The sequence below is a fragment of the Pseudoliparis swirei genome, chromosome 2 (genome assembly GCF_029220125.1).
Source record: "Pseudoliparis swirei isolate HS2019 ecotype Mariana Trench chromosome 2, NWPU_hadal_v1, whole genome shotgun sequence".
NCBI classification, from domain to species: domain Eukaryota; kingdom Metazoa; phylum Chordata; class Actinopteri; order Perciformes; family Liparidae; genus Pseudoliparis; species Pseudoliparis swirei.
In genome coordinates, this window is record NC_079389.1 from 5,762,916 (window position 1) to 5,785,281 (window position 22,366).

General features: G+C 47.3%; 1 protein-coding gene across 1 annotated transcript in view; it reads left to right on the forward strand.

Annotated features, from left to right (window-relative positions):
• Positions 1–1,237: 1,237 nt before the first annotated feature.
• Positions 1,238–22,366, forward strand: part of il1rapl1a (interleukin 1 receptor accessory protein-like 1a) — a 187,264-nt gene continuing 166,135 nt past the window's right edge. Inside the window, exons 1-4 of the mRNA XM_056426950.1 lie at positions 1,238–1,305; positions 1,427–1,502; positions 2,153–2,210; positions 2,645–2,760. Of these exons, the coding sequence (XP_056282925.1) occupies positions 1,238–1,305; positions 1,427–1,502; positions 2,153–2,210; positions 2,645–2,760 (318 nt within the window). The remainder of the gene's footprint in view (positions 1,306–1,426; positions 1,503–2,152; positions 2,211–2,644; positions 2,761–22,366) is intronic.

Consider the following 22,366-nt stretch of genomic DNA (forward strand, 5'->3'; position numbering starts at 1 on the left):
TGTATGCTTCTTCGATTATTGCGGCATTGACTCTGGGGTTCTGTTGCACCACGGGGGGAAGAGCGCATCCAACACGGTGCTGGAGATGTGATGATATGCCATTTATTTATTCTTATACAGCATTCTGACTCAGTCAAGTTCAGCATCTGCCACTGTTGCAGCTAGTCAATAGCATTCGGTAAATAATTAAACTAATGGTGGCGCAGTGGGCAGAGAGGACATCTCACGACACCTGTCTCTTCTTTATTTTTTTCCGGACTATGTCCCCCTATTTGTATATATTTGTCTCTCGATGTGTGAGCTCGTGCAGCTCGGTCTCTGCAGTGCAGTCTCACACACCGGCCCGCCGGACTCACTGGAGCTCACTGAGGAGAGGATTTAGATAAAGGTGTAAATGAAGCTTCCCCTGAAGGAATGCAGCCTCGCAGTAAGCCTTCTGATATGCACACTCCTGTCTCCACGCGGAGGGGAGAGGATGCGAGGAACCATTTAATTATAAACCCAAGTTTAGTCATGGTTGCGCCACAAAAAACTTCTCTCTCTCTCTCTCTCTTTCTCTCTCTCTCTCGCTCCATCCCTCTGTTTGTGTGCGCGTGTGTGTCTCACGTGCGCGTTTGACATGATTGTGTGTGCGTCACGGAGAACAGGAGATGCCAATTTATGTTTGTATTATTATTATCATTATTATTTTGTGTTGTTATTATTATTATGGTTATTATTATCATCATTATTATTGTTATTATCACTATTATTATTGTTATTATCATTATCATTTTTATTATTATTATTATTATCTTTATCTTTATCATTATTGCCCTGATACCCGCTCCTCTCACTATATTGGGCTGTATGTGGTTCATCCGGGTGCCTCCATCAGGCTCGGGGCTCTTCCCATCTCGACTCCCTATACTGTCCTGAGTTTCCCACGAGGACCCGCGCGGCGCGTGCACCCCCCCCCCCCCCCCCGTGGTGTGCAACCGCGCGCGAATACCGACGCATGACGCAGGAGTGTGCGTGCTGATTGATGATGTTGGTTTCTTGAGCGTTTACTCAACCCCTTGCTGCCTCGCTGTTTGCTGTCTGAGAGACTCTTTGAGCGTCACTCTGGATTGTGTGTGTGTGTGTGTGTGTGTGTGTTGTCATGAGCGCGTGGGCCTCTCAATGAATATTCCTAAAGTCACTTCTTCTGCGTGATGTTCCAACGCGCAGCCGCCAGCAGCGCCTCGTCACCGGGAAGATGACAGGAACTGTCCGCGGTGCTGAAACCGACAGCTCCTTCTCCTCCGACTCTCACGGGCTGGTGGTGTAAGTCTGCGCTGAGTCTGTTTGCACTTGTTTTTATACGTGTGTGTGTGTGTGTGTGTGCGCGCGCGGCCACGGAGCTGCACGCGTGTGCACATGTACGCGCGTGTCCCCATCAATGTAGACGTGCAGGACTGGAGTGGTTCACGAGGAAACCTCGAGTCTCTGGAGTGAGCGGACCATTTAGCGTGTACTGGGAGGTAGGGGGGGGGGGGCTCATTCACATTAAGATCGGATTCATAATCTATGTAAAAATTAAAGTCGATGCTATGGAAAATAATTCGACAAGCAGGACTGTGATGACTTAGACCGCCCATTCTGCTTAATTATGCAATAAGTATCTAAAAGAAAGAATCTCTTCTCGTTATGTCATGCTAGTAAAAATATATATATATAATACTCATATATATCTTTTCTTCTCTTATTGTGTGTAACAGAAACATAAACAAAGACACCGGGCATGAAGTAGTTGATGGCTGTGTTAGAGTTTTAGTCAGTATTGCTAATAATGAATTCATAGCCTCTCTCTCTCTCTCTCCCTCTCGCTCTCTCTCTCTCCCTCTCGCTCTCTTTCTCTCGACTCCACATTTGAAATGGAGATGCTCGTCCCCAGTAGGGCTCCCGCCGAAGTTGAATATTTGTATCCAGAAACACACATTGTGCCTGTTATAATGCACATGGCGCACACACACCGACCGATGTACAGCCTACAAGTGGAGATACAATTAACCCTGAGAGAACCATATAATGCCGATAATGTGTGCCTTATTATTTCCTATTCCATCCTCTTCTGCACATCTCTCTGTGTCCATGATCCGATGTGTATTTAAATGTCTCCTCGTGATTTAAGACCATCGTCACCCCGATTAGGTCCACGAAGGCGCTCAGTGCCCAGTGGGAGCACAGCGGTTTGTTTGTGTGTTAATGGCCATCTATAAAAAGGAGGAGCTGGTGGAGTCGTCCCGGACTAGTCCTGTGGTGATGAATGATGTGTGTGTGTGTGTGTGTGTGTGTGTGTGTGTGTGTGTGTGTGTGTGTGTGTGTGTGTGTGTGTGTGTGTGATTGAATTAGGCCACCCCACAGACCCATTGCTTTCCCAAGGAGGACTCGAAGCTGCTCCCGCTGTGAAGTGTATCAATAAGCGGGCGGATGGAGTGTAAGTGGCGGTGTTGCCGCGGGCAAGACAGCCGGCGACGAGGAGGGGGAACGCCGCTCGCACGGCAGATTGGGAGCACTCGGTGCTGCCGTCTGTCCGCTCTCCGATCGTGGAGGGGGAGAGAGAGAGAGGGGGCGGAGCTAGATCAGAGATGAGCGTTTCAGGTGATGAATGTGGTCGTCTCAGGAGGAGCGAGCGGCGTCGCAGTGCCGGCGCGGCGTTTTGACGGCTTTGTTCTGGAGGCCGGCGGTGGCGGCGTGGACCCCCACGAGGCCGCCGGGCTCCCGCCGGGGCAGATTGATGTTTGTAATCTAAGGGAAGCTGTCGTCACGCAGCATCCTCCCAGATGGAGGGGGGCGCGGTCCATCAGAACACGGCGCTGGTTGGAATCATCTCTTTGATGATTCATCTGAGGCCTGTTGGCCCAAAAAGGTTCAAACATTTTTTAATTGTGCACCGTCGCGTCGACGATCGCACGACGATAACGCGAAGATTGAGAAGCGCCGCGTCGGGAACAGAAGCTTTGAGCCGTCGGTCATGTGACGAGTCCTCGAGGTCAGAGAGGACCCGAGAGGACCGGGCAGGGATTTGTGTCCCTGTTTCAGAAAAAGGTTGAGGATGAGAGCTAATTCATTACACACACACACACAGACACACACGCACACACACACACACACACACACACATACACACACGCACGCACACACACACAGACACACACGCATGCTCGCACGCACGCATACATAAACACACACACACGCACGCACACACAAACACACACACACACACGCACGCACACATAAACACACACACGCACACATACACACACACACACATTCACATACATACACGCACACACATATAATACACATAAACACACATAACACACACATACATGCACACATAAATACACTCAAAAACACACTCACACACACATAAACACACACATAACACACCCGCACACATACATGCACACATGAATACACACACACAAACACACACACACACACACACACACACACACACACACACACGCACACATAAACACACATACACACGATTGTCTTCATGCTGGGCTGTCGGGGTTGGTGTGTAAAGGAGGGTCCTGTTTTAAGGACCTCCTCCTTCGTGTCGAGCTGCCCGTCGAGCTGCCCGTCTAAATAACCCAACCTGGGCCATAAATCTGGTTCCTCCATCTCACAGATTATAGATTCATAGATTTGAGATTTGAGAGCTGCAGCTCCACGTCTTCAGGCCTCGATTCTCAACGATGGCGGAGCCGCGTGATGACTCAGCGGTTCGGATGAGCATCATCACCATGGTTACGGTGTTGGAAGCTCAGATGAGTTTGGGCTGGACTTTAAGAAGCCGAGGAAACAAAAGGATGAGAGTTTGCAGTTCTTGTTAAGTGGAAACTGAAATCTGAACTAAATCTGCCTATCAACTGGGTGGTGATGGAATAATGACCTCAAGCCGTCTTGAGTTCCTCCTTTCGTAGTGGAGCGAGGGAGGAGAGAGATGCAGCATGTCCTACTGCCCAATCGTTTGGCCAATCATGCTCTGTGATTGCAGCATGGAGCAGATGTTCTGAGGAGCAGGATCCGGTGAAACACGCGTCATGTTAACGTTCCGGTTCCTCCACCATGATAATGTGGAAACGAAGTTAGCTAGTTAGTTAATTATTACAGTTTTTCTCGATTGATTACACACAAAAACTGGAACTTATAACACAATGACCACAACCTGTAACTCATGTGCCAACTCCCTAAACCAATTCTGCTAAACTAAAAGCACAACTATCTGCTTTAGACACAGATTTCAATTGTTAGCCACACTTTATTCAAAACACTAAACACCATCCTCTCTACTTTACACACTTCATCAATGCCAAAACCTCCTTGTGTTCAGACAGAACACACTGCTATTCAATTGGCAAAACTTCCATTTCCACGGCTGTTGTGCAATTTGGAATCAAGGCGTTAGCAATATAAGGGCCACAGGTGACCTCCTGATTTGAAGAATGGATGAAAACATGGAAGGTATAGAGACCAGAGAGGCAGAGGAGTATTTTTGTTGGTCCTTTTTTATTTACACTTTTCTTTCTTTTTTTGTTGACTGTTGTGGTCTATTTTCTATTGTTTGTTCTGTGAAAAAATTAGAAAAAAGAAAGAAACATTTTAGTTGTATATTTGTGTGCTGTTTTATATTTTGAGTTAAAACATTATACATTCACAATATTTTACAACAGGAGAAAGCGTACAGTACCACTGGACATGAAAAGGCATAATGCTCCTGATAAGGCCTTCATACTGGTGTTTTCCCATTTCATAGTGTTTTCCATTGAGCACATCAGTGTTCAATCGATGCTCAGAATGTCGACTCATATAATGGGCTGTGTTTGTCATTTGAAAACAAAATACCCTTCTGAGGTGACATAACACGGTTTTGAAAGCAAAGTTGCATTTTGCAGGAGATATAAAGGGTTTTGCATTTTGTGTGAGTGGTTTTGGGATTTGTGTTTAGAGTTTTGAGAAAACGAGGCATGCTTTCAAAAAATGTGTTTAAGCAATCGAGAAAAACTGTTGGAGGCAAGGTCACATCCCAATTAATTAATAGAAAGGAAGACTTTTGAATCACGTAACTACATTTCTAGATTATCTATATCAGTTCCATTAATTCATTAGTTATGTTTCATGGGTTACTTTATATATACTTTATACTTTATATACACTTTATACTTTAGATATACTTTAGATACACTTCATACTTTAGATAAACTTTATACTTTAGATACTCTTCATATTTTACATACATTTTATAGTTTAGATACACTTTATACTTAAGATGCACTTTAAATACTTTAGATATACTTCATACTCATCTGAGGTTGACCTGCATTTGTCTCGTGTTTTTTTATTGTTGTTGTGATATCTCCTCGTTTTATTCACTACATTGGATTTTTGTATTAATACTACGTAACTTTATATGCGTTCCCCAGTTGGAGTTGAGTTAAATATTTGTGTATTTGACCCTGATGTTGCATGAAGGCCAGTGTTGATTCATGGCCAGCGCCCCTGTGAATATGCAAAGAAGAAATAATAAGAATTGATTGCTCGTTAGCTGTATATCCATATCAGCTGGCATCAGGATATCAGCTCCACATGTTTGACCCTCTGGAAGTCGAGAAGAGCTCATAAAACGGTCAGTTTGTGTTCTCCAGGGAGCGATGAAGACGATAATCTATGGAGAGGCTGTGCACACTGCCCGAGATAACACGGGGTAATTAAACGTAATGAATGTTTGACACTATCACACTACAAGTCCATTACCTGGCAACCAATGAAAACAAAGCAGAACAAAAGAAGAAGAGAAGGGACTCTCTCTGGACAGGCGTCGATGTGGTGAACGCCGTCCGGCCCGTCTCCGTCACTCCGACGAGCTCGGGCGTCTCATCTGAAAGGCTAATCTGTCAGCGGGCGCCGTATCGGGACTAGAGTGGCATTGATTTTTTGACTTCACGACACGAGGTGAGACTCGATGTGTGGAGACGGTCGTGGACAGTGTGCTTTTTAAATCAATGAGGTAAAAAGGATGAGCGGGGAAGAAAAACTCAAACTAAAAACGGGAAGGTAAATTGAAAAGAAGAGTTTTCAAGCTTTTCATTTGCTCTTCAGATGCACGGAGCTCTCGTTTGAGTAGTAACAATAGTTCAGGGTGGGATGTTTGAGGGGCATCTATCGAGGTCGGATCATACAAGAATCAGCTGCTTTTGATTCGTGCTATTTTAATGGAAAAGTCGACCGTGCTCATGACCACGGGTGAGCAGCGGACGCAGTCACGTCATCCATCGGTCTGCGGTCGGCCCTTTTGAAGCATGTCGGCGCTCGCCATCTTGTTTTCCAGACATTTGTATGCTTCCAAAATATTTTTATTTATTGATTTATTCATTTATTTATTTATATATTTATTTTAATTTTAATTTTTTTATTTTTTATTTAATTTTTAATTAATTTTTTTATTATAAGACAAAAGACAATACATAGACATGACACCTAGAGGACGACAAAACAGTGCCGACTCCAAATTATAACGATTAGCTTGCATGAACCTGAAAACAATTATTTTGTAATAAGTCCTAAAGCGTACCTGCGTTACAGTTGCTTCCGTTGTTTTTAATACATGTTGTAACGTCTCTACCAAACCAACTTATTACTCATTGGGACCATAAACTCGTGTTTATAGAGGTCTCGTAGAAGTAGGGTCCTTTTCACAGGACTTCTACAGAAGGCTCGTCCCCTGCTAAATATCTCTTAAAGGGACAGTAGCGTTGAAGAGACTTGGACCTGGAGATGGACATGGCCCTTTCTCCATCTTACTTCTGACTTTATCCCTTTTTTTACGCCACCGTCTCTCACGCGATGGAATCGTTCCCTCAGACGTCACTTTGTCCAACGGGCTTCGAACGTGTCGGAGGAGAGATGTGAACCGCTCCAACACACACACACACACACACACACACACACATACAGACGTGTGAAGAGAGCGGGAATGTACAACAGAGACACCTCTGTCCTCTCTGTCGGACACAGATGCACAGAAACACTTCAGTCTGGGCAGATTGCCCGTCTCACCGGGTGGAATTGCATTCACAGGTGTAATTTAATAATTTTTTCTTTTTTAATTGGTGCGGCAAATTAAATTACCCGCCGCTGCAAGGATTCCTCGGAGACGTTTAGATGTTGGAAAATACGGGCGGGCTACTCGTGAGAAAGTTGTCTGAGAATTTGTTTTCACCAAAATTGTATAAGCCTCTTTTTCTTCTGGATCCAAAAAAGAGAGAGAGAGGGGGGGAAGGGACAGAGAGAGGGAGAGAGAGAGAGAGGTAAGTAGAGAGAGAGAGGTAAGTGCACATCTTATTCATTGTTTATATATACTTTTTCTCTCCTCTTCTGTGACTCTATCTTTGTTTCTTCCTACCTCTCTCTTTGCCCACCTCTCTCTCTCATCCCTCTGCCTTTCTTCCTCCACGGTTAGAGAGAGAGGGAGAGGGAGTGAGAGAGAGAGAGTGATGGAGAGAGAGAGAGAGGGAGAGAGAGAGAAAGAGAGAGAGATTTTTTTTGATTTTTGAAAAACACTTTATTTCACATTTTCTCAGCTTTTACATAGCTTTAAAAATAAAGTGCTTTAAAAAATTAAGTTGTTAAAAATAAAAAACACCACAACCAAAAATAAAACCTTAAAAACAAATAAAACATGTTTTACCTCATAAAAAGTGGTGCAAACTCCAGCTCCTCTTCCACCACAGAGCAAACAATACCGTTAAAACACCAGCGTTGTTTAAAAGCATCCAGGTCTCCAATGTGTTTATAAAATCTGAACTCCAACCAGAGTCTGGCTCTGATGTTGCAGAGCCACACTGCCCTGGCTTCCTGCCCCTCTCTGTTTTCCACCCGGGACTTCCTTGTTAAATATATGGCCATTTTGGCTTGGATAAAAATTAAGGAGCTGCCATTTTCTTTTTCCGTCTTTTGTAGGCAGCTCCCATGATAAAAACCTTCTCTGTAAAAGCCACATTAAAAAGACTAAAAACCAATGTTAAAAGAGCGAAGAAACTCAAAAGTCTCTTACACTCGTTAAAAACATGGTAAATAGTCTCCCGGAGGTCACAGAAGGGGCACTGGCTCAGGACAGCGGGATTGATTACCGAAATAAAAGCGTTGGACGCGACAGCACCGTGTAAAATCCGCCACTGGAGGTCAGTGGTCCTTTTCTTCAGGGGAGGCTTGTATAGGACCCCCCACTGCGGGCCAGGGCCTCCATGCCCAAGTCTCTCTGACCACACAGTGGGCGGTCTGTTGCACAGTCTGGACCTGTTAATGCTCTTCACGAGGTTAAAATACAGAGTCTTCTTGTCTGCTTTGTTCAGTGTGCAGTTTTCTGGGTGGCTCGTTCTTAGCAGGGGGCCGGTGAGTCCCCTAGCCCCGGGCTGAGGGAGATGTCTGGGAAGGGGTCTGCAGGGTCCGGCTCTGCTCTCTGCTGGCTGTAGTCGTTGAGGAGGCTCCTCTCCAACCCGGTCAGCCTCTGCCTCCACAGCTCCAGGAGCCTCCTCGCCACCCGGTCGGAATGCATCCCAGCAGGAGCCCAGGGCCGGGGGGTTGCTCAGCGTCGGCCCCACTGCATCCACCAACTGCTGCAGGGAAAGGGTCTTTGTTCGCAGCAGCGCACCCGTTAGTCCAGGGGTGACGCTGCTGCTAATGTCCATTCTCGCTTTATAAATTAATGGTTCTCTCAACAACCAGAACAGAGAGTCAGACTGTGAGCACCTTTCGTGCTTAAAAAGGGCCCACGACTTAAAAACACCCTGATAAAAAGGAGGCAGCCCACTTAGTTTTAAAAAGCTGGGGTCTTTAAAAACAGAGCAGTATCCAGCCCTAGGTTGTCAGCACGTCTGAGGATGCAGCTGGCCACGTCTCGCCACACTAAAAACCCCGGACTCGTTAAAACTTCTGAACAAACTGTAATCTAAAAGTGGCCGTCCGGCTGGCCAGGTGGACAAGGCCCTGTCCCCTCCTCTCTGGCTAGAAACAGCACCCCCTGTGGCACCCAGTGTAGACCCTCCCAAAAGAAATCCTCCATCTTCATTTGTATGTTGGCTAAGAAGCCCGAGGAGGGTCTAAAACTGTCAACCTGTGCCACAGTTGGGATGCAATAAGATTGTTTAAAACCAGTACTCTACCTTTAAAAGACATCTGGGGAGCAGCCACTTCCACTTGGAAAGTTTCCCTCTATCTTCTCTGTGACGCCTCCCAGTTCTTCTGGACCATGCTCGGTTTCCCAGGTATATTCCTAAATATTTAAAACCGTCCCTTCCATATGAGTTTTGTGGAAGAACCGAGGCCGCCACGCCACTCCCCCACAACGAGGGCTTCGCTTTTCTTCCAGTTCACCCTCGCTGATGATGCCGTGCTAAAATCATGTACTATTTGATTTAAAAGGTTTACATCTTTTGGTTTTTAATAAAAACAACGACGTCGTCGGCATATGCCGATAAAATCATTCTTCCATTAAAACCAGGTAAAACTAAACCATGCAGGCTAGAGCGTATTTTAATGAGGAGGGGCTCGAGGGAGAGTCGTAGAGCATCCCGGACAGAGCACAGCCCTGCCGGACCCCTCTACTCACTCTAAAAGGAGCACACAGCCTGCCGTTTATCTTCAGCACACTCTCAACATTACTGTACAACACCTTGATCTTAGCTATGAAGCCAGCGCTGAACCCAAACTTCCCCAGAACTTTCCAGAGGAAGCCGTGTTCAACGCGGTCAAAAGCCTTTTCCTGATCTAGAGAAATCAGACCAGTATCCATACCCAACGAGCTGGAGACCTCCAAAACGTCCCGAATGAGGTGGACGTTGTCCACCATGGACCTGCCGGGCACACAGTAGGTCTGGTCCCGATGGAGGACCTGCTCCATAGCTCCCCTCAGCCTGGAGGTGAGGACCCTGGACAGAAGCTTGTAATCCACACACAGTAGAGACACAGGGCGCCAGTTACCGATGTCCTGCGGGTTTCCTTTTTTTGGCAGTAGCGTTAGTACTGCCCTCCGGCAGGACATCGGCATGGAACCAGAGGCCAGACTCTCGTTGAAGACGTCTAGGATGTCCCTTCCGAGGACATCCCAGTATTTCTTGTAAAACTCAGCGGGGAGGCCGTCGATACCGGGGGTGCGCCCTCCCTGCATTCCCTGCAGGGCAGCTTTCAGCTCTTGGGGGGTTATGGGTCTGTCGAGCTCCTCATTAGTCTCCTCGGAGACCTGAGGCAGCTCCCCACAGAGCCCCTCCGTCGACTCTCCCTCCTCCCTATACTCAGTGGCATAAAGGGAGGAGTAAAACCCCACCGCTCGCTTCCGGATCTGGCTTGGCTCCACAACCGGCTGCCCTGCGTCCGTCAGCAGTGAGTGGATCACTCGCCTGCCCTCCTCTTCTCCACGCCAAGAAGAAGCTAGAGGGAGTGTCCATCTCCGCGATGGTCTGGAATCGGGACCTGACCAGTGCGCCTTGTACTTTAACTCCGAACAGGTCGGCGAGAGCCGCTTTACTTTGAGGACTTCAATATGTCCTCGATCTCCTGTGGACTCGCTCAAACTTTCTAGGTCCACTATCTCAGTCTCCAGGTCCTTCATAGATCTGGTGACGTCTCTAGTGACGTTGAAAGTGTGCTGCTGACAAAGGAGCTTAATTTCTACCTTACCACGGTCCCACCACTGCCTAAGATTATTAAAATCACTCTTCCTCAGCCTAAAGACGCTCCAAAAATAAAACAACACCTCTCTAAAACTCCTATCGAAAGTTAAAACTGTATTAAAATGCCAATATGCGCTCCTAGGTAAAAAATTCCTAATAAAAACATGACATAAAACCAAAGAGTGATCAGTAAAACCAGCCGGAACAATGCTGCACATTTTAAAAATATTAAAATGGTGCTTAAAACATAAATACGGTCTAACCTGGCTGAGGAGATCCTTCCCTCCCTAACGTGGGACCATGTGTACTGTCGGCAGTCCGGATGCATCCTTCTCCACACGTCCACCAGACCATGAGAATGGACCAGCCTCCTCAGAACCTGCTGTGAAGCTGGATGTGGCTCTGTGTGGTTTCTGTCATTAAAATCATCCTCTGTGCAGTTAAAATCCCCCCCCAAGAATAAAAAATCCTCCGAGGCACAATCATTTAAAACATCATTAATTTTGGATAAAAAGAGCTTCCTCTCTGCCCCGGTTGTTGGAGCATAGACATTAATTAAAACAACATTAAAAAGGTCGAACCGTGCTTTCACAAAGAACAGCCTCCCCTCCACGATGTGTTTGACCTCCAGTGACCGCGGGCTGAAGGCCCTGGAGAAGAGGAAGCCCACTCCTCCGCTGAGGTTGGTGTTGTGGCTCAGGAGGACTTCCCACTCCCTCCTCCAGTCCGCCTCGTTGGTGCTGTCGCTGTGCGTCTCTTGTAAGAAGAGAACATCGTTGGCTTTCATCTTGTTAAATTCATAAATAGATGTTCTCTTCTTACTGTCCCTCGCTCCATTTACGTTTAAAACTCCGACTCTGAATGTGTTCATTAAAAGAAAAGAGTTTAAAAAACAAATACAACTTAAAATCAACAAATCAAATAAAACCCACATTGGAGCTCTCCACCTCCCCCTGCTGGATGCACTCCTTTACTTTGAGTAAAATCTTTTTACTCCTAATCTTGCTTTTCAAACTTTTTCATATGATATCGGCACGACTGTACAAAAATCACGAGGTCAGGGACGTGATCCCTGACCTCCACTTTTGTTTTGTTTTTTGTTTTGTGTAAAAACAGGCTGATTTCGTCGGCCGTATAAAGCTTTTGTTCTTGACTGTTTGTTAAAATCAGAGGAGAGTCGCTGTCGTCTGCCCCCTCCTCATCACTACTGTCCTCCACCGGCCCCGCCCCTTGACTCCTCCTCCTCTCCTCCACCCTGCTGGCTTTGGCCTCGCTGCCAGCGCTCTGGCCACTCTTCTTTCTTTTTGAGGCCTCTTTCTGCCCCCCTGCTTCCTCCTCGTCCATCTCTACCTGCTCCGCCCCCTCCTCCCCTGCACCGTCCTCCTCCACCTCTTCGACTCCACCCACCTGTCCTACCCCCTCTATGGGCTTCTCACCACCCCTGTCCTCGTCTTTTTTCCCCTTTCCCTCCCTTTTCTCACTTTCCTCATTATTCTCCACCCCATTCCCACTTCCACCTCTAAGCCCGTGCCACCATCACCATCACCACCATCACCAATATTTTTGCTTTTTAATCTTTTTGTTTGTTTTTCCCTTCTATTTCTTGTTTTCCTTCCTCCTCCCACTTCCCACCTCACTCACAGCCTCTACCTTACTGCTCTTGGCAGATTCCCCACATCCCTCCATTTTTGGGTCCGTTTTCCTTTTTCCTTTCCTCTCGTCGCTCCCGACTCCACCCCCCGCCTGCTTCTCACTGCCCTGTCCAGCCTCCCCACTCTCATCCCCACCCTCACCACCCTTGCCTGCATCACCCCCATCACTCACTCCCTCATTCATACCCACCACATGTGTGTCGGGTGCAGCAGCAGTGACGCCGCTAGCCGCTCGCCCCGCCTCACCTGCTGTTCCCCACGCTGGTGTAGCGCGTCGTGACGCGCCGGACGGACCCGAGCCACCTGGACCAGCTGGCGCAGGGTCGCCGCGCTTCGAGCAGACCCTCGCGGTGTGCCCCTCCTCCCCGCAATGAAAGCACTTCATCGCCGATGAAGACGCGTAGACGTTATAGTTAACATCATCTACTCTGACGCTGAAGCGCAGGTTTAACTCCGCGCTCCGGTCGTTGAGTATCATATAAACCGATCTACGGTAACTCAGTATGTGCTTCATCAAGCTCTCCTTGAACCCCGATGAGATCACTCTGATCGGGGAGACCAGTTTCCCGTGCCGGGAGAGCTCTCTGCTGAGGAACTCATCGGAGATGAACGGAGGGACGTTCGACACGAGGACTCTGGTGGACGGCTGATCCAGCGGAAACACCTGCACAAACAAATCTCCCACCGAGAGACCCTCCTCTACCACTCGGCTCACCTTCCCCACCTGATCCAGGAAGATCACGACCGAGCCGTTCATCTTGGCGGCGGACTTCACGCTGCCGAACCCGACTTTCTTCCCGACTGCCCTAGCCAATTCCTCCACGCTGCACGAGGAGTCACCGGCAATCTTCATACCGTGTCTCCTCGTAAGCAGCGGGGGGGGGGAACCGGGGCAAACATTTCTGCCACGCACCGAGCCCAGTGAGGCACCGGCAGCGGGAAGACACCCAGAGAAATACCCAAATAACCACCAAACAAATTAAACTACTGTGAAACCAACTATTACACCACATAAACTAAATACACACAACTATGAACGAATAGAAAGAGAGAAACACACAGACAACGCTCCGCAGCTCCCAAACACACACCCTGTCGCTCTGACGCTCAGCGTGAACTGAGAGAGAGAGAGGGAGAGAGAGAGAGAGGGAGTGAGAGAGAGGAGTGAGAGAGAGAGAGAGAGAGAGGGAGTGAGAGAGAGAGGAGAGAGAGGGAGTGAGAGAGAGAGAGTGAGAGAGAGAGAGAGAGAGGAGAGAGAGAGAGAGAGTGAGAGAAGAGACTTTATCTCAACTGTCTGTTGCTTTATCAACGAGTCTCTAAAGCCTGAACACTCTGCCCCGTTATGTGATCAGCTGCGGCGGTGGTGCTGGTGGTGCTGGTGGTGCTGCTGGTGCTGGTGGTGCTGCTGGTGCTGGTGGTGCAATGAGTCCCCGCGGAGGAGGGATTGCCATACACACTCTGTGTGTGTGTGTGTGTGTGTGTGTGTGTGTGGAACAGCCGTTACAGCAGCAGTGAGTGTGCGGCGTGTCCCGGGCCAACTGGTAAAAAGTCTCCCAACACTCGTCTGGTGGAGTTCCCGTGGGGGCGGAGTCTAAACGACCCGGCGCCACCGGCTGCTCTCTGAAACACACGGTGGGTCTCCACGAGAGGAACGTCAGCACGGGGGGGGGGGGGGGGTTCACTTGTTGGAGCGGTGACTTTGCAGTGTTGTTTGTCGAAGGTCAGTGACATCTATGTGTCTGTTCATCCTGCATATGCGTGTGTGTGTGTGTGTGGGTGTGTGTGTGTGTGTGTGTATGCACACTGCTCTGACACACAGGCCCAGTCAGTCCTGTTCTTGGCTCCGGCAGGGATCTGGCACTCCTCCTCGTTCTGCAGACCCTGCCATGCCTCTCCCCCTCCTCTCTCCCTCTCTCCTCCTCTCTCCTGCTGCCTCACCTCACCCCCCCCCCTCTCCTCCTCCTCCATCCACACACCAGTGCAGATCACCTTGTCCAGGCCTGGTATGCCTCCTCATGTCTCTCCTCTCACAGCTTCGCTATCGTACGGCGTTATGCACCTGATTATAATAATGTAATATAATAATAATATTCCACCAAAAGATATTGAACACATGGAGCTATTCATGGGCCAGGATAGCAATCAGCTAAAGCCTTTCCATATTCCTTTGACAAAACATTGGATAACCTCACACACACACACACACAGACAGATGCCCTGCCTTACTGTTCTGTTTCTGTTCACATGAATCCTGAAATAAGATTCCATCTGAGATAACTGGACTGCTCCCCGCAGGCCTCCGAGACCCACAGCAGCTGCACTGGAGAATGGATACAGTCATGCTCGGAGAACAATCAATGATACCAAGTGTGTGTGTGTGTGTGTGTGTTGTGTGTACGTGTGTAGGTTTTGTCTCCAGACAAAATGGATAATTGGCATTACAGTTGAAAAGCCTCTCAGGGTTTCCAACAGTCTGTAATTGAAAGAAGCCAGATTGTTTAGATGGTTTCCTGTTCCACTGTCAGCCTTTTAAAGTTTCCAGCCCATCTCACGTTGTGATAAGAGGATCTTCTGCCTGCACGTTAACAACGTATGAACTGTTTCAGTCAAACAGAAACAAAGGAAATCTTCTTTTGTGAGTCTTTAACCGCAGATATCATGGATCACGAGGTGGAGACGTTCAATGGCTTCCTCAGACACGTGACGCGAGCTTCCCTCTGCGTACATCGCTCACACAAAGAAACGAAGAGGTGATCTGCGTCCTCGAGAGGAGGCGTCACGCGGATCCTTTATCGGGAGTCCGATTGCTTCAACGAGGGTCTGCGTCGAGACACGCGGGCGAGCTTGTTTTTCGATGCGGCTGAAGGTCACCGAGACGTCATTAGGGAGGGCAGTGGACTGAAGTGAGGAGGAGGGGGGGGGGGGCGAGCACATGTTGAATAAAACATCCTCTGATTCCCCCAATCTCCCCCCTCAACCCCCCCCCCCCTCCCGGTCCCCAGCGACTCTGTGTGTGTGTGTGAGACTCCATCCGCTCAATAAGAAGTCATCATTAATGGGGCTTTCACCCAGCCTCCGTTGCCCTCTTTGTGTGTGTGTGTGTGGCTGCAGCTATATATTGTCGTGCACAAGCCACAACTTGCTCACCTCGCTCCGGTGGCTAACGGAGAACATTTATATCTTCCTCGGGCCGACGCTGGCAGCATCTCGGTGAAGTCGGAGGGAAGTCGTTCACCTCGAGTCCGTCGCCGGTTGAGCTTCTCGTCCGGTGAGTCTCTGTTTGTGTTCGTGTGCGTGAACAGAGGGACTCGTCCTTTTGTCTCCAAGCAGCGGTTCACAGGAATGTTTCCTTTTCTTATGACGTACGTCGTCGTGTTGGAAGATATTTCTTTTCTTCTCGCAATTTAATTTGATGGAACTCTTTCGGGGCTCATTTCCTCCACCGCGGTGAGCTTGTTTTACGTCGTTATCCGTAGCCACGAGTCAACTGGAGCCGAGCCGCATCAGAATCATCATTACGGGGTTTTCCGAAATTCCAGCCACGTTTTTTTTTTTATGTTCAGCGCACAGACTCGGGGAACATCGGGAGAGCGTCGACTCTTCCCCGTGTCTCTCCTCCAGGATTCAATCTTCGGCAAATGGGTAAACAATCTGTGCAGCGGTTCCTTGAGGAGCTCGCCTGCTGCCATCGTCAGACGGGAATCACGCGAGCACGATGCCGCGATCCAGAAGGAGGAAACACTCACAGCTCTGACTTAAACCTTTTCTTTTTTTTAATCCAGTTTTATCTCCACACACAAAGTGCCAAAGTCAATAACACGCATATAAAGCTAAGCAAAGATACCAAAGCTAAACAAAGAAGAAGATATCGCTTTTATAGACAGGCAAGTTGAGCAAAAAAAAAGAGCAAAACAGTCGGCAGTGACAGAGTGAGTAGATGTCCTGTCCAGTGTATCCAGAGGCTACGGGACAGATACAGTCACGTGTTAACGGGGGAGGAGCCATCCAACGGCATCAAATAGTCAGATAACAACACGTTTATAATTGAAGACCCCCCCCCCCCCTCTCCGCCACTTTCCCCTCCATTCCTTCCAGTTCTCTCCATCCTCCACCAGGTCGTTAAACAGGCGAGACTCTGGGCACCGCGCAGGGCCCCGTTATTGGCCTCATTTAGACGGAGACAATGGGATGGACTCCGTGACGGACACCGAGGCGTAAATGCCCCATTCCGGCTAAAAAGCGCTCGGGCCAGCGTTTCCAGTCCTCTGGATCTTTGTTTTAAGAACTCCCCCCCCCCCCCCCCTCTGTCAGTTTGAGTGGATGCACCTCAGTGCCTCTCCACACACCACTAATGTCGGCACAGCCAGCCCATTTCCCCCGCCGCCGCAGGCGAGGTGGAAGAGGAGCGTATAGCGATGGCGTCTGGCTTTTCTTTTCTCCATGCTACATTCTGCACCTTTCACTTCTTCTTTTGGTGCGGTCTGCAACATATGACAACGTGGCTGATTCTACTGTGGAGGGACCTGTGCTCTGTGTGCCTGCCAATCAATGAAGATGACATTAAATTAATCATAAATACCCTCTCTCCATAGTTAATGTGGTAAATCACTATTCTCTGGTTGTTAATGAAGTCTCTACAGAGGTGTGTAGAGGCCCATCTCCAGTGTACATTGTGTTCTCGCCTTAGAAGACAAACAAAGGGGTAGAAAACCCTTGAAAAACCTTTTTATGTGAGCGCAGCTGAAAACAGTTATGCTGGTGAGAGAAGCTATAAAACTGGCCTTCCTTTGTGACACAAGCTTAAAGAACAACATTAATATTTAAAATAAAAATCTTAATTTCTAAGCTTGTCAATGTCTTGACTATATTTTCAATTCATTTGATGAATAAAAGTGAGTTTTCATGGAAAACACCAAACTGTTTGGGTGACCCTAAACTTTTGAACGGTAGTGTAAATGTAGCAGGAGCTGAGCTGCAGGAGGGACACACACACACACACACACACACACACTCGTAGTTTAAACCAGGACCACATGCTGAGGAGGTTCCTCTTGTCGGATGAATCTCACGTCGTCACTGGAAACAACCGTTCCACGTTGAGAACACTGTGTTGGCGTTACGCTGAGCAGCTGGAATAGCAGCGTGGAAAATGGAGGGGCATAATGTTCTCCGCCTGATATAATATGAATCTATTCAAACCAATCGATAGCCGTTCGGTGATGTTTTTATTTACTGAAGATGATGAGAGGATGCAATTTAGCCGCAACGTGCAACAACGCGCGGCTCTTGGGGAAGCGTGTTTCCTGATGTACATTTATATTGACATGTTTGATGTTTCTTGTGACTTGAAGTGGAAAACTCACAAATACAGCAGACAAGGAAAACATCAAATGAAAGACCTTTACCGACTTGATGTCTTATTCTGTATTACACAATATGATGTCAGGCATTTGTTAGAAATACAGAGGGTACGGAAAGTATTCAGACCCCTTTAACATGTTCACTCTCTGTTTCATTGCAGCCATTTGCTAAAATCAAAAAAGTTCATTTTATTTCTCATTAATGTCACTCAGCACCCCATCTTGACAGAAAAAAACAGACATGTAGACATTTCTGCAAATTTATTAAAAAAGAAAAACTGAACTATCACATGGTCATAAGTATTCAGACCCTTTGCTGTGACTCATGTTGAACTCACATGATGTCCACTCCTTCTGATCCTCTTTGAGATGGCTCTACTCCTTCATTAGAGTCCAGCTGTGTTTAAACAAACTGATTGGACTTGATGAGGAAAGGCACACACCTGTCTCTATAAGACCTGACAGCTCACAGTGCACGTCAGAGGACATGAGAATCATGAGGTGGAAGGAACTGCCCAATTGTGGCACAGATCTGGCCAAAGGTACACAAGAATGTCTGCAGCACTCAAGTTTTCCTCTGAGCACGGAGGCCTCCATAATCCTTAAATGGAAGAAGTTTGGGAGGACCAGAACTCTTCCTGGATATACCTGCTGTGGCTCACAGAGGAAACATAATAGTGCTGCTGTGCAGGTCGCCTATAATTCAAATGTCCAATTACTATTATGCTGAGCTGCCGCTGTGGACTAGAAGGACAAGAGTTACAGCGTCAGGGTGACGCCGGGAGAGTCGTAACAGGCTGGAGGGAGGAATAATAAAAAACAAGATGATTCATAAAAATAGGTTTTATGGAGGCATATCGTTTTTTTTATATAAGTTTTAAAAAAGCATAAAGGTGGAAGAAAATATGAAGTATTGCGACGTGCTTTGTGATGTGTCAATTCTTCATATTTGATAATTTTTTTATTCAAAGAATATCATTACTTTATTTCACTTAAAATGTTGGGGGGGGGGGGGGGCTGAAGTCACTGGGAACAGCCCAGAGAGCACATGTGTGCTCTTGACCAATCACGTGCCAGTGGCTCGGACATGCTCCTCCACAGTACCTGCACATGTGTCCGACTGGAGGAGCAGCCGGGGTTGTGGATTGGCTCAGAGCTGTGCGGTAATCAATCTCTCACTCGGGGGAGAGGGGGGGGGAGGTGCATGTTGGGACTGAGGCCGGGCGCAGCACGTTGCTCGTTAACTCTTAACCACCTACGGCCGGCCTCTGGAGATCCCCGAGGGCCGCACGTCGGTCAAACGCGTTTTAAAGAAAGCCGAGCCGAGCCGACCGTCGAGCTGAATTTAACATTTTCTGAGGCAGTGATTCACATTACTGCTGCAAAATTATACGCATGGGACCTGACTCACACTGTGACACATCTGGCAAACCGCAGAGAAATCACGCACACACACACACGCCATATGGCACAGGCGAAGGAACAGGTAGACAATACAGGACGCGTAGTGTGCTGTGCCATTTACTAGCAATCCCAGCATGAATGTCTTTGACACAGTGACACACATAAACACCTCTGACTCACTGACTCGTGTGTGTGTGTGTGTGTGTGTGTGTTCGTGTGTGTGTGTGTGTGTGCTTTCACTATGCTCTTCTTCGCTTTGTTTCTGGCTCCTGCGTGTGTTTGATGTTGGTAAAGCTAAAACTACAGATAGAGAGAATAACCGGTGAATGTGAGAGAGGTGCACCTGCACACAAACTTGCTTTCACTTTTGAATAACTGACTCTATATATATATATATTTATATAATTATGTTTATTTATATAAATATATTTATTTATATATATATATATATTATAATTTCATGGTATTTCATGTCTCACTACATAGCTTTAACAGGCTCCTGTGTGCATTCAGTGGTGTCTCCATAATGCAGTGTTCCTCGAATGGAGGATGGTATTCATGAACTGTATATACATGTACACACTCTCATCTCATGACAACAGGGTAATGATCGAAATGTAAAGTATTTTTCCACCTGCCGAATTTTCAATTTAGTATTCTGCAGCTATTATTCATGAAATATTGATCAGAAACCACGACTCTGTACAACCACAGCTGCGTGCACACAAACGGCACACGTCCTGTCCTAATCTGCAGAGATGTGGATTTCTTCGGAAGCACTCGTCTCATTTAACTCCATACTTTAGTTGAATGGCCTTTTATTTGTCCATTAGCTGTCTGCATGTGTGGGCCCTGTCGGGGCCACAGAGCCACGTCCAATACATCCCAGGGAGATGGACTGCACCTCCCACCACGCTGCCTTCAAATTAGATTCAATCCCTAAATCACGTGATCAATCTTTCACATCCCGCCGTGCCAAGATGGCGGAGCTTTTCCTTTTCTGTCCTTGAGGAACTGCGAGCTATAGTAACAGTAACAGTGTGCTTTTTAAATGTTTTTAAAGGTTTTCCATGTAATGTCGCGTGAATATGTGAGTAACGTGCAGAGGCCACAGTGCACAGGCAGTTTATGTGAGGTGGTGATAATCGAATTTGGGCAAATATGGGAGGAGCTACAGCTAACCTGGGAGACTCACGGTCCCGTAACAATGGCTCCATTCCTCGGCCGGCGGCGCGGGGCCAAAGGCAGCAGGCGAACGCCACGTGTGCTCCTGTGTGTGTGTGTGTGTGTGTGTGTGTGTGTGTGTGTGAGGATGTGTGCGTGCTTCATGCATGACCGAAGCGCGGATCTCACGCCATGCCTCGGCGTGCCTCCTCCAACACACCTGCTCCTGACGCCCCAGAGGAAACAGCTCGGCCGTATCCGAGCGCACACGAGCGGCGCCAGAATGTCGCATTACAGTCAGAGGATACATATATATATATATATATATATATATATATGCTCCTTTTCATACGTGTAAGACTCTGTATTCTCACCCAGCTTTGTTTGATTTTTGCTTTGAGAGGTTTTCGGGGAGGCTGTGGGAACAATAGAGCGTGTGTGTGTATTCAGATACCTGTGATACATGTGTGTGTATTCAGATACCTGTGATACATGTGTGTGTATTCAGATACATGTGTGTTGTGTTCAGATACATGTGATACATGGGATACATGTGTGTGTATTCAGATACATGTGTGTGTATTCAGATACGTGTGTATTCAGATACATGTGTGTGTATTCAGATACATGTGATACATGTGTGTGTATTCAGATACATGTGTGTTGTATTCAGATACATGTGATACATGTGTGTGTATTCAGATACATGTGTGTTGTATTCAGATACATGTTATACATGTGTGTGTATTCAGATACATGTGTGTGTATTCAGATACATGTGATACATGTGTGTGTATTCATACATGTGTGTGTATTCAGATACATGTGTGTTGTATTCTGATACATGTGTGTGTATTCAGATGCATTCAAACAAGGCCAGATGAGTCTACGATGAGTTCATTACACGGGGAGAATTGCAACTGTTCAGCTCTGTTTTATATTTTAATAAACTCACTCGTCGCCTCCTGGCCTTTCATGGGAGGAACGAACCTGAGGTTCAAGTGACGAGTATTTAATACATACAGACACGATGAAGAGAGAACCTTCAAGAGTGGCGGGGGCAGGAAGACAAGAACAAAGAAAAACACTCTCCACTTCGTCACGACCGCTCTGAAGGGCTCCGTCCTTCACCGTCTCCTCACCAGGAGGAGGAGAGTTGAAGGGAGACGAGGTGCGTCGGCTGCACAACGCCCCTCTGTGTGTGAGGGCGGCAGGCCGGTGATGTCATGGCTGGCCGGACCAACGGACCCACTGGGCTCGTAGAGGTGTGACATGATTGGGACCCAGAGGAGGGTCGCCGGCATTGTTCTGTTGAATCAGGCTGTGACGGGGGGGAGGGGGCGGGGCTAAAGAACCACAACCTCTCAATCATTCAGGTTTAGTCAAAGGAATAAAGTAGAGTTTTGTATTTTTGGACACACACAACAAACAGAGACATGCAACGAAGGCGCCTGGCTCTAAACCCCAGTTGGGATGTTGCGGCGCTCGTCTTCACCGGATGCCCCAAAAAGCAATTATTTTGTGTTTTCAATCGTCATTTTTTTCTTTTTCTTTAAATTAACTTTTTAAAACCGCAAGGAAAAAACAACTCAAATGTATTAATTATTGAAACTTTGGTAGAATAATGTTCTAACACTTAATACAAGTGTCAAGCGTCAAGTGACGCGCAACGAGGACCAATCAACATGTCTCGAATATATTTTAATTCCCCCTGTAAACTGGATGAAGACCGGTGAACACACTGCACTATTGTTTTACAATACGCAGCGATGGATAGCTAAATATCACTATGGTGTCATCACCTCCCTCTCTCCACTTGCGTGTGTGTGTGTGTGTGTGTGTGTGTGTGTGTAATCGCGGTCTCGATAAAATCGTCCCGTGTCTCGTGACTTTCCAGTCGCTCCATCGTGTTCGTCATGCAGACGTGGTCATGGGACGTGTTTAGAGAGGAATAAATCAGATTTAGGTCTCATATCTGAATTTAATTTAAATCTGAACTGACCTCTTAAGCTTTTAAGGCTTTTTGAGTGTTTTCTGATTTGCTGATTTATGTGTGTTTGTGCACATAAACCGACAAACACACAAT